Below are 13,057 nucleotides of genomic sequence, written 5' to 3' on the forward strand. Positions count from 1 at the left end.
GACAACTGTCTTGTTTAAGGATCCTTGTGACAGGAGAACAACGAGAATGGCTTTTTGTCAGGGAAATAGACGTTTTTTAATCTAGTTTTTAGACGTGGCACATACAGCTGGTGATTAACTATTTGAGGTCTTTTTAGAGGGACACTGTCACAGGCGTGTTGCTTCACATTGATCACGACTGCTCAAATATTTGTTTACGAGCCTCTTTTCTAACATAAAATTATTACGGCTATGGAAGGAAAATATGAAATGATTTCTCCGAAGAAGAATAGACCAAAATGCGCAATTCTTTCAATTTGCAATCCCTTCTCCATCCGCCGCCAAAGATAATTAATACTATTTTTTATGCACTAGTAGGGTTATTGTTAACAAAACTGAAAATAAATAGGTGACACTGCCCCTTTCAGCAACGACGACGACGATGGCAACGAGAATGTAAAAAAAAAAAAATAATAAGTTTTAGTAAGTACAACAATGGTTCTGCACGTGCTTTTACTCTTTGGTAGATTAATTTGCAGTCCTCTGCAAAACAACAACGTGAAATGGCCAAATTCGAGGTTTTATGGGGAACGTGAGACCACAGGGATGAATTTTTGCCTCCCCTACAAATTCAGCTCCATTACACAATCTAAATGAGTTTGAATTTAATTTTTAGGTTAAATTTGCTGTGGCGTTGTCTGGTTAAGGTCCATTATTCCTCGGGTAGAGGTGGTTTACCAATGAGCATCACTGGACTTCAACTGTTGGAATTCATTTTATTTTTCTTTCCTCTTTAAAATTTGTAATCCCAGTGAGGTTTAAATAACAGATAGCTGTAATAACAACAATAAAACCCCTGAAGACTTCTGGTAGTTGAAGTAAGCTGACGCTGGCCATTTTAAATATGCCATGGCGCGGTTACGGCCGTAAACGGTAATAAGCGTAGGGAAGAGCCACCCAGTGGATCTGTTAATAAACCATTATTATTATTATTATTATTATTATTATTATTATTATTATTATTATTATTATTATTATTATTATTATTATTATTATTATTAAACCGAAATTGGTATGAAAGTATGATCAAATGCGCAAGTTCGTTTTGAATTTGAACTGGATGGACACTATCACATCATGAGTACCTTTCTAAACTTAATCTGTTGTCAGTTTCATAAAGGCTTGAGCTTAAAGACCTCATTTCTTTATTTAAGATGTCGCTCGGGCCATTATACCATTCCAATTAATGAAAGAAGGGTTGACTTCCGACCTAAGACAAACAATTAAATGTTAACCAATTCATTTCGGAGATGTTTGTTGTATCAAAAGGGACGACTCATGGTTAAATTGTTTTAAAATGCAAGCAACGAAGTTTGCGGGAAAAAAACGAACTGTCAAAAATGACGTGACCGTTGCCATGGCGTGTTATCTTGCGCGCGTTGTCAGGATTTGGAGCTCGTGCACGGAAAATGATTTGTTTGTGCTTCGTTTTGTCTTGCATTTTATTTTGTTTTTCTCTTTATTTTTCTTATAAGAAGGACGATTGAATATAATTTTATCACTTTTCATGCGATCACTGGGCGATGCTGTTGGTGGATTTCCTAATAATTTCTGTTTTTTTTTTCTTAAGTGAAGTAGAAAAGTTCCAGTTTACCTGAAAGCGCAAATTGTAAAAAAATATGACTTAACCCTTCAACCACGAAAAACCTCTTGTCGCACAGTTAAGTACGATGTTAGTTTGTAAATTTACCTTTCTTGCCGGACTCCATTTTAAATTCAAGCTCTTAAATCTGCAGTATTCCGTGTAATAAATTACTTAGCAAAAGCACACAGCTAGACCAGAAAACTTTGAATAAAATTTTCTTTATGACGTCAGACAATCGTCAATAATAGAATCTTGTGCGCGCTGAAAATTTAATTCGTCCAAAATTTTGTGGTAAATAACAAGAGCGAACGAAGCAAGTACAGTTGTTGATTTGTTCAATCGTATGTTATTTGGAAGTATTTTGTTTCACTTCAGATAATAAACCTAAGAAGTGCTTCATTTTCTCTCCGCTTTCTCTCTTGCGCGTCAAGTTTCCTCGCTCGCGATCGCTTGATTGTTTGACGACGATGCTCGTCCCCCATCTTTTCTTTGTTTTTTTCTTTTTTTCTTTTGAAACAAGGCGGCTACGAGGCGACAGGAGCTTTCGTCCGGAGCCGGTTTGAATACCTCCTCTCGAGGACATCGATTTTCTCGACGATATTCAAATAAAATACAAAATATGCGATTTCAATCCCTCACAAATGACCAAACAGTTCCTCGATATCGTTATTTTCACTTCTACAAGCCTCACAAGGTGGATGGAAAAAGATTTTCCTCGCAGATGCCTACTTTGAAAACTGTTCCGTCGGATCAGAAATCAAATCGCCGCACATGCGCAGAAGAGTGTCAAATGCCCTTTAAATTTCGTTCGTGTACGTTCAAAGATTTCGCGTCGCGCGTCAGTCGCCCTTCGTCGCGCTTATGCTGGCTGGTTGAAACGCTCTTTTATAGCAAATGTTAAGCACTCTATTGCTTTAAAGTATAGTCCCCGGTAGCCGAGTCACGAGCTGTACTCGGATGTTGTGGCTCACTAGTACCCAGTTCACAACGTGATGGGGCGGTTCGTTTCCTTGGGAGCCGGCATCTTCTTTCTCTTTTATTCTTCATACGTACCTCATACTTGAACAAAATAAAATGTAGTCCTCGCAAAAAGTTGGGGGAGGGGCGCTAAAGCCCACCCAGACCCCCCGTCTCCGCCGACCCTGTTTCCCGCAATGCGGCACGGCGTTCACGAATCTTTTTAGCTTAGTTTGATGCAAGTACCGCTTTTAATACGGTTACCCGGCTATTCAAATCTGCATTCACGAGTTGGCTCACAGGAGCCTTTGATTTAACTTTATCTTCCTTCAAATTATGGAAAAAGACCTGATCGCAGGTTATGTTCTCAGTTGACGACAAATTTAAGACATAATTATTATTAGCAGGTCTCAGCAAGGAGTAAATTCAGCGTATTATTTTGGTTGACGTGTGGCTTAGGGATCCCGTGGCTCTTTCACACCTTCCGAATCTTCTCTCCAGGAAGAAAATAAGAAAAGATTCTAGGAATTTTGCCATTACGTTCCAAATTCTTTGATGCGCTGCGGAAAAATTCTAAAGGTTCTGAATCCTCGTTTGAGATCGCAATCGAACGAAAAACAATTACTCTTATGACACTCGGAGCGACATTCTCTGCAAACACTTGCCTTTTCAACATTTGCTCTTGGATTGACAGACGTCACCCTTGCGCCATTTGTCGCTCACGTGACACGATTCTAAAGCATATCTGAACCGGGATATAAAACAACAACTGTTCCTGGCCATGTATCGGACTTTAAAATGCCATCGAAGGCGCGGAAAGTTCATCCGACTGATAGCATTAACAACTTTGGTAATCTGGTTGCTATATGTGGTTATAACAGCCCTCGCCAACGGCGCTAGACTTGACAACAGTTTAACGGCAAAGGATCCAGTGAAGCACTTCAATTGTAACGGTAAGCGAACATCCATTTTCACATTGCACGCGCCAAATTTCTCAAAATTTGAAATGTTCAGTGATGTTTCTTGAAGACATAAGAATGAATATAATAAACCGTCAGTATACGACATGATAATGTCTAAGAACTACGCGGTTTCGGTTTTATTTCGTTGTGCAGTGGAACCTCAATTTGCCAAGTGGCAAAGGACTCGGGAAATTGGTTCGTTATACGAGGTTCTGTTCCATATATTTTAAAAAGCCGGGCTGGAGAATATCGTTCGTTATACCGAAGACTTCGTTATATCGAGGTTCCACCGTGAGTCAGAGCTCTTACGAACTTGTGTAAACCATACAGTAGAGACGTAAGCGGATCGTAATGTAAGCTCGATGGAATCGGAGTCGCAGGAATCAGATTGTTCTTATTTTCTTCTGATTGTCCTTATGACTCCATCGCTGACGATGTGTAAACCAGATCCCGGCTGGTCTCCCACGAGAAGAACAAAACGACTCCCGTAAAAACGGCTGCATGGGAGACCAGACATGTCTAAGCGGGAAAGACAGACTGCTGAACACAAATTGTTCATTGGTCGCTAAACTGCTCGTCGAGGAGACAAAGGGAGATAAAATTCGATAAGAAAAATAGAATGTATTGTAGAGAAATGCAAAGATATTCCTTTCGGCGGTTGACTCTAATGTAAAATATGACTCAGCGTTGATGAGACAAAAACGTTTGAAGAGAAAACCACGACGAATTCGGAATGTATCGCGTGTTTGTGCTGTTTGATCAGTTGTACTTCCGGCTGTCGCTTCTCTACGCCGTCATTTTTCGGCGGAGCGAAGCGACGATGCGTTACTAAAACACCACACGAGTACTACGAGTAACATACGAGTACATACGAATACATACGAATGACACACGATTACATACGAATGACATATGAGTAACATACAAGTAACATACAAATACATACGATGGCACCAGGGTAATACACGTGAAATCTATCATTTTTTCATGTTTAGGAAACATGCGAACAAATGCCAAAGTTATAAAACGAAAATTAATAAGCGGGGAGAAGTACGACAGGGGTAGTCCCACTCTTAGTCACTGAAGGTTTATCGACTACACTCGTTTTTTATAAGAATATTGTAATATTGTTTTTCCGGTCCAGGCTAAATATTCTTATTTATTTTCCTCCCAATGTTAGTATATGTAATCGCATTAGGTCGAGTAGGATTAAGGGTTAATTTTCACGCGTATTTTCTAAGTTTTCGCAAATTCACCCTCACCCGTAAGCAAAACAAACAAACAATTCACTTGTTTCTTAGCGTACAAAACCGAGACAAAACGAGAAAAGTTGATTGTTATATACATGTAATTAAGAGAAAATAAAAGTTTAATTCGTGAGCAAACTGGAGCGGTTTCCAATAGAGTTCCAAAGTGTGACATCACAAATATTTAAATTTTTGAAATGATGGGATTTGTTAGTATATTCGAAAAGAGCGTGATGAAAAATGCCTACCTACCAAAAATCAGCATCTTATTGCAATTTGAGGGCGAGATATTAGCTCTTTTATGCCCGGATGATGACTCTATACAAATCCTTCTAATTTTGTCTTAGTTCTTAACGTCTGGAACTCAGACAAAATTAGAAGGATTTGTATGGAGTATGGTAAGTAGGCATTTTCATCATGCTCTTTCCGAATATACTAACAAATCCCAAAATTTTATAAATTTAGTTTTGGTGACGTCATCATTTTAGGACTCTGTTAAGTGTCGTAAAACCAAAACCAAAAGTAATTACTCTGGCCAATCGCAAGAGATGTAAACAACACAACGAGCCAATCAGAATTCGAAGCAAATACGTGTAACTGGCGTCAAGCGCGGGAAAACTCGAGCGGCCAAAACACGATTGGTTTTGATTTGGATTCTCATTGGTTGAGAAAGTGGCACGAGTTTTGTTCACCAATCACAGAGCGTGGTAATGCAAAACCAAAGCAAACGCGAAATTACTTTCGACACTCAATTGAAAACTGCTCTAACAACAATTAAACCAAATGTTAGGCATCAATAATTTTGATTCACCTACACTGGAAGCTTTCTACCGCTTGAAAATCGCACGAACACAGATCGATAAAAATAGAAAACTGTGGATCCAAAGAAGGAACCTGCACAATAATTTCTTCCACTGAATTTGACCTGCTTCGGCCTTCCTCCCATTAAAAGGACACTGTTGTTATTGTTCGGTTATCGTTCGTTGGAAGAAGCCGTAGCGTGGTGTAACTCCCCCACTTCGTCGCGGACGTGAATCATTTCAGTTTTTCAATCAAGCAAATCCGATCAAGTTTTTAGATTTTGACACAAATAATCTTTTGCTGTTTCTTGTAAGAAACGAAAGTTCACCTTTAGAAATTTCCTTTGTAGCTGTAGCACTTGAGTTCCAAGTATTTTTGGCACAAGCAATCCGGCTAAAAATGCAACTCCAAAGGAACTGAAAGAAGTAGTTGTTGTCGAGGTACAAGGTGAAGAAACTAACTAAATGTAAAAATGGGGTGCTCAGCCAATAAGGAGCAAGTATTTTTGCCTCTCGACCAATCAGGTAGGTCATTTTTCCCTCGATGAAAGGAAAATTTAGCAAATATGCCCTCTTTTTCGACCAATCAGCATTCAGCATTCCTAGCTACTAATGAGTGAAGCAAATATTTCATCAAGGGCCATATCAAAGCTGTCATCACAGGACCACGCTATTCTGTTCTAGATTGATGGAAGTGTTTTTATTTTTCTTTCTGCTAGGCTATTTTATACCTCGACGATGGCTGTAGAAATGAAATTGTTATTGTAAATTTGGCGTTTTGTGGCCGTGGGTATTTCCACGTCCTCAACGGCGGACGGACGCGCAGTCTGATATGCGATAGAAAGCTGGTCCAAGTTATTACAAAATGCCATACCAGCCAGCCACCCAAGTGTTAATGACTTTGGCATGTGCTAGCATATGATTGGCTTAGATCTAAAGCTCAAGAATCCTACCTTTTTAGACACTTTGGATGGAGATTTCGATCTTTGAAGTTTGTGTCGAGATCTCGACGGGTATTTTTCCGGGGGTTACACACGAAATTTAGCTAAATCGCGATTATTAGCACTCCTTACCAAAACTGCTCACATTTTTGACAAAGAACCTCTTCTCTAACTTGAAATTGTACTTAGAGTACCGGGAGGAAAACTGATGTGAAATGAATTTGCCAAGGAAGAACTGGTAGGTTTTCATTAAGAAAACTGGACCATTCCTTTTAGCGTTTCTATCGACACAATTTTTGTCTCACTTTTTGATAAGAAATTGATTACACTTTTAAAAAAAATAAACACCTAATTTTCATTATAGGAAGAGTTGGTCTGGATGCTCTTAACTTTTTCGGCGATTTGCCACTGAAAACGTTATTCATCATCATCACCATCATCATCATCATCGTAGACATCATCATCACATTTATTAGTGCTTATTGCTACGTTGCACAGGGACCCTTTCTTGTGACTACCAGCTGTGTGGCTTCGAATTCCTCCAAGCACTTCAGCATTAAATGGGAATTCCCATATCGTAATTAATTAATGCAATATTGTAATTAATTAAAAATAAGAAGTAGTGTTACTGGTAGTGCTGTAGCTAGGTAGCGTATTGTAGTGTAATGAAAGTGGTTTTAATTTAAAAGAGCTGTGTGGCTTCCCCATGCTGATTTTTTTTTCATCCTGGAGCTGTTCCTGACAAAAGTAACTTCTCTCTTTCTTTTTCTTCCACTTGCTTCAGAACCAGAGAAACATGTTGGTCTCTGGACGACGGGTGGGTCTACCGCATCGATACGCATTAATTAAGTGTCAAAACTAGTTGAGGCGCTGTGTTTTAATATCTTTTATCACAGGTTTTACTCCAACCATTGCCTTAATGTCTTTAACTTGTCCAGTCGGATTTTCAACGTAAATGCCGCTTTGCTACGGGGAGTTGAATCAATATTTTGAATTTTTCGGTCTCCGAACGTTTGCCCCATGTTGCCTGCCCGCCAGACGTCACTTTGCGGATGTAAAATATCCGAAACTGATTGCGATACTGACATGACACTACGGCAAAGTGCAATTTTAATCAAGTCAACAGCGTACATCGTGCTGCTGGACTGCCTGTGCATGCACAAGAAGACTCTGAGGCTATTCTGCCCTGAGTTTACAAGTTTGCACATAACTTTTCTAATACATACGTTTCTTCTCTTTGTAGATGAAATTTCACTTATGAAGCTCAGTAAAGGAAGGGAAGATTCAAGGCGTATCACGAAGTGTAAGTTTCACTTGCTTTGTCTCCTGTAGTCCACTGACACTGGAACACGAAAATGCTTCAGTATTTACGTTTAAGTTGAACGTTTTCATCGGATGCATGTGAAAGTGCGGTGCATGGTGTAACTTTCAGCATGAACGCAAACATCGTGTACAATTGCGAAATTATTTGAGCGAACAAACTAGTCTTCGTCTTCTTTCACGACAATAAAGCAACTCAAGAAAACAAACCGGCTTTAAGGAAATCGACTGATATTATTCTCAGTGTAATATTGGTCTACGTATATGGGCGGCCGCTACCACCAAAAATACAAGAATTTCAAACGACACCGATAAAAAAGAGGGTTCAAGTGCCCATTACAAAATAGCACCGACAATTTAAAAACTGCCGTCGATTTGTTTTTAACAATAACATTGAAAAAATACGAGCGAAACTGCAGTTCCTGTAAGAGGAAAACAGGGGATCCACTAGCGTAGAAGCAAACTATAAGCAAGGAACCGCACAACGAAAATGCTGTTGGTATACGCAGGATCTGTAAAAGATCTAATCAGCCAAAAATATAAATGACTCAAATTTCTGCAAGGCTGGACTGCGTAGAAAACTTAACACGACAGCGACATGACAGAGACCAAACCGAGAATCAACAGAATGCGGCAACCGTGGACAGCTGTTTCGAGCTGGTTGGCTCTCGTCAGCACGGTGAACCCGATCCCTCATTTCTCCTCTCGCACTCCGCACTCGCGAATGCCGCATCTCCCTCCCTCGCTCGTTGGCTGCAGGCCCTGTTTCTCTTGGGCTTTTTGTAAGGGTACAGTTTGTCTCTGCAGAAATAAAGTACGAAAGCTCACATAACTATCAAGCCTAATTGATGTACTGTACTTTTTACAGATGGACAACCTTCTGCTTGCCCGAACAAAGAGATAATAAACTCACCTGAAATAAACAAACTTGGAACATATCCACGAGACAAAAGTAAGTTATGCGGCAATTAATACAGTTGAACCTCCACTAACGGCCACCTCTCTACAACGGCCATATTTTTTTGTCCCGGCGGACAGTCCACACACTAGCTCTTGTTTAAACCTCTCTACAACGGCCACCTCTCTACAACGGCAACGGACACTAAAGTGCGTCCCCAACTGCCAAAATAACCCCTCGACAACGGCCAGTACAGTTCTTCTTTTTGTAAAAACCTTTTTTTATAAACTGATGCAGTAATCCACATTTGTCTTCGGAACATTACGTTTCTGTATCCATTTTAATGATATACGTATTTTGATTGTGTTTCATTTATATGCTGCAGTAAGCATAAATTTTCTGCAATAATATAGCGAATGCTGCGAACCTTGCTCGTTTCGTCTTTTCAGCATTTTGATTCAAAGCATTATTTACGTTTTTATCGTGTAATTTATCTATATATATATTATTTAAGATTGGATTGTCATTTTAGGCTACAGTAAGCATGAACTTGGCACAATAAACATGTTGTATTTCCTGAAAAAAAAAGGATGTCATATTACACCCCTACCTCCCCATAACGGCCACCTCTCCACAACGGCCACTTTCTTCTGTCCCCAAGGAGAGGTTCAACTGTATTGAGGGAGCTTCTAGTCCATCCATCCATCCATCCATCCATCCATCCGTCCGTCCGTCCGTCCGTCCGTTCGTCCGTCCGTCCGTCCGTCCGTCCGTCCGTCCGTCCGTCCTTCCATCCATCCATCCATCCATCCATCCATCCATCCATTCGTTCGTTCGTTCGTTCGTTTGTTCGTTCATTCATTCATTCAGTCCTTCATTCCTTCTTTCCTTCCTTCCCCCCTTTCTTTCTCCCTCCCTTCCTCCCTCCCCTCCTTTCTTCGTTCCTTCCTTCTCTCTCCCTTTTTCCCTCCCTTCCTTCCTTCCTTCCTTCCTTCCTTGATTTCATTCATTCGTTCGTTCGTTCGTTCATTCATTCATTCCTTCATTCCTTCTTTCCTTCCTTCCCCACTTTATTCCTCCCTCCCTCCCTCCCTCCCTCCCTCCCTCCCTTCCTTCCTTCCTTCCTTCCTTCCTTCCTTCCTTCCTTCCTTCCTTCCTTCCTTACTTCCTTACTTCCTTCCTTCCTTCCTTGATTTCATTCATTCAGCCGATCCAGTCTGCGCGTTCTTTCTTTCTATCACCTCTGATCTGCGTTCATTTGTTCTTTTTTTTAAAAGGATTTATTACCATGGGAATTTCATCAATTACTCGACCTTCAGGAAAAAACTATCTCGTGAAAACCATTAAACTTTTGTTGGACGTCCTAAGCGAGAAGGAAAGTACAGAAGTTTTTATGGTGATATTCTTGGCCGATTTTGATGAAACTGCTAAATCCACCACTCTGACGGAACTCTCGACTGGGTTTAAGAAATACATTGATCAAGACCTTCTTCATGTGATATTTGCACCGCGAGATTACTATCCTCCGCTCTCAAACATGAAAGAAAAATTTGGTGACTCCGCACAGAGGACATTTTGGCGATCAAAGCTGGTGGTTGACTTTACATTTCTCATGTGCTATTGCAAAGACCTGTCGAAATATTACCTTCATTTAGAAGATGACTTAATCCCGGCACCTAGCTTTTATCCAAAGCTTGTAGATTTCATCACTTCGCAGAAAAAACCATGGCCCGTGTTAGATCCAGCTAGCATGGGTCACACAGCCAAGGTTTATCACTCCAGTGACCTTGAAAATATCGCCACATACTTCTACCTGATGTACGACGAAATGCCAATAGATTGGCTGATTATTTTCTGGCGAAAGATAAAATACCACGACAATTTTATGTTACCACCAGCTTCACTTTTTCAGCATATCGGAGATAATTCCTCTTTATCAGAAAACAAGGTCTCCCATAAATCGAAGGAGGCATACTTTGACCAGTATGACATTAAGTACAAGGGTTTAAATCCACCGGCCATTATTACCAGCTCAATGCTGATCTCTACCGCTGGAACAAAACCGGAACATGCGTACAATAAAGGCAGCGGCTACTTCTGGGCCAAGAAAATAAGGAAAGATGACTTCATTCTTATTAATTTTATACGTATAACCATTGTCCGTGAAGTGTTTGTGGACACAGGCTCATATCTTGCGTTCAACGATAAACTTAAGTCAGGCGTTCTGCAGGCAAGCTTTGGGCCGAATAACAACGAAATGGTAGCAGATGGCGTCGGAAATTTGTGCAACGATTTTGAGACAATTGCGGATTTTAAAAATGGCGTGGCAAAGGTTACCTGGAACGGGAGGAGACAACTATCTTGTTTAAGGATCGTTGTGACAGGAGAACAACGAGAATGGCTTTTTGTCAGGGAAATAGATGTTTTTTAATCTAGTTCTTAGACGTAGCACATAAAGCTTTTGATTAACTATTTAAGATTTATCGACCTTAAAAGGTCACTGCCACAGACGCGTTGCTTCACATTGATCACAACTGCTCAAACCTCTTTTCTAACATAAAATTGGTCTTACGGCTATGGAACGAAAATATCAAATGATTTTTCCGAGGAAGAATAGACTAAAATACACAGATAGAACTTGAAAAAATTGGCCAATTTTTTCAAGTTGCAATCCATTTCCATCTTAGTCATCCGCCGCCAAAGATAATTAATATAGTACCAGATTCTATGCACTAGTGGGTTTATTGTGAACAAAACTGAAAATAAATAGGTGACACTGCCCCTTTTAGCAACGACGACGACGATGGCAACGAGAATATAAAAAAAAAAAAACAACAACAACAATAGTTTTACTAAACAAAACAATGGTTCTGCACGTGCTTTTTCACTTTGGTAGATTAATTTGCAGTCCTCTGCAAAACAACAACGTGAAATGGCCAAGTCCGAGGTTTTATGGGGAACGTGAGACCACAGGGATGAATTTTTGCCACCCCAGCTACAAATTCAGCTCCATTACACAGTCTAAATGAGTTAGAATTTAATTTTTAGGTTAAATTTGCTGTCGTCTTCGCTGGTTAAGGTCCATTACTCCTCGTGTAGAGGTGGTTTACCAATGAGCATCACTCGATTCAACTACTAGAATTCATTTCATTTTTGTTTCTTATTTAAAATTTGTAATCCCAGTGAGGTTTAAATAACAAATAGCTGTAATAACCATAAAACCCCTGAAGACTTCTGGTAGTTGAAGCTGACGTCGGCCATTTTAAATAAGTCATATTACGGCAGTAAACGGTAATAATAAAAGTTTAACGGGGAAATTTCCGTTAGCTGCGTAGCACTTGTACTTATAAAAAGGGAAAGGTAAAATATAGTTCTCGAAGACGAGTGTGCAGTGCCAATATGTAGAAATTATTCCAGACGTTTCGGGCTTAGCCCTTCATCAGTGGAAAAAGATTTACGTAAATCTTTTTCCACTGATGAAGGGCTAAGCCCGAAACGTCTGGAATAATTTCTACATATTGGCACTGAACACTCGTCTTCGAGAACTATATTTTACCTTTCCCTTTTTAACGGTAATAATAGTTTATATTAATTTTATAATACCGAAATTGCTATGAAAGTATGATCAAATGCGCAGGTTCGTTTTGAATTTGAACTGGATGGACACTATCACATCATGAGTACCTTTCTAAACTTAATCTGTTGCCAGTTTCGTAAAGGCTTGAGCTTAATGACCTCATTTCTTTATTTAAGATGTCACTCGGGCCATTATACCATTCCAATTAATGAAAGAAGGTTGTTCGTTCCGCTTGCAATGGTTCAGCTTTAGATCTACTTGTTCCGAAATATACAACCCTGGTTTTAGTCGCCTACGCTAGGTACGGAACGACCTACCAGTCTCTCACCGTTCTCTTAACTCCATCTCGTTGTTTAATACTAATTAAATTCCAAAGAGCGGTTTTCAAATGAGCGCTGTAAAACCAACACCAAAGTAATTTCCCTGGCCAATAGCAACTGAGCCAATCAGAACTCGACTGAAGCAAATACATGTTACCGGTGCCAAGCGCGGGAAAACGCGTGCGAGCATTGTACACTGATTGGGTGTGGTTTTGTTTCTCATTGTTGATTTCGGCACTCGACTGAAAACCGCTCTAGTGATACTTTCTATAATGCTTACAACCTCAAATAATGATGCTTAATAATGATGCTTTCATTAATGATAATGATGCTTAATGATAATGATGATGATCATGATGCTCTAATGACGTTTTCATTCATGCTTACAACCTTAAAGTTATTAACACCAGG

General features: G+C 39.8%; 1 protein-coding gene across 2 annotated transcripts in view; it reads left to right on the forward strand.

The window, feature by feature from the left end:
- Window positions 1–11,294, forward strand: part of LOC146481523 (alpha-1,3-mannosyl-glycoprotein 4-beta-N-acetylglucosaminyltransferase C-like) — a 41,757-nt gene extending 30,463 nt beyond the window's left edge. The window contains exons 3-6 of one of the 2 annotated variants that reach the window (XM_085108301.1): window positions 3,463–3,528; window positions 7,775–7,834; window positions 8,720–8,803; window positions 10,027–11,294. In XM_085108301.1, coding sequence (XP_084964427.1) covers window positions 3,463–3,528; window positions 7,775–7,834; window positions 8,720–8,803; window positions 10,027–11,180 — 1,364 coding nt within the window. In that variant the 3' untranslated portion in view covers window positions 11,181–11,294. Of the gene's footprint in view, window positions 850–3,462; window positions 3,529–7,774; window positions 7,835–8,719; window positions 8,804–10,026 lie in introns of those variants that run through there. The other variant, XM_085108302.1, reaches the window with a different exon arrangement.
- The last annotated feature ends 1,763 nt before the right edge of the window (window positions 11,295–13,057 follow it).

Source organism: Pavona decussata, unplaced genomic scaffold (assembly GCF_977016875.1).
Source record: "Pavona decussata unplaced genomic scaffold, jaPavDecu1.1 SCAFFOLD_49, whole genome shotgun sequence".
In the NCBI taxonomy this organism is placed as follows: Eukaryota; Metazoa; Cnidaria; class Anthozoa; order Scleractinia; family Agariciidae; genus Pavona; species Pavona decussata.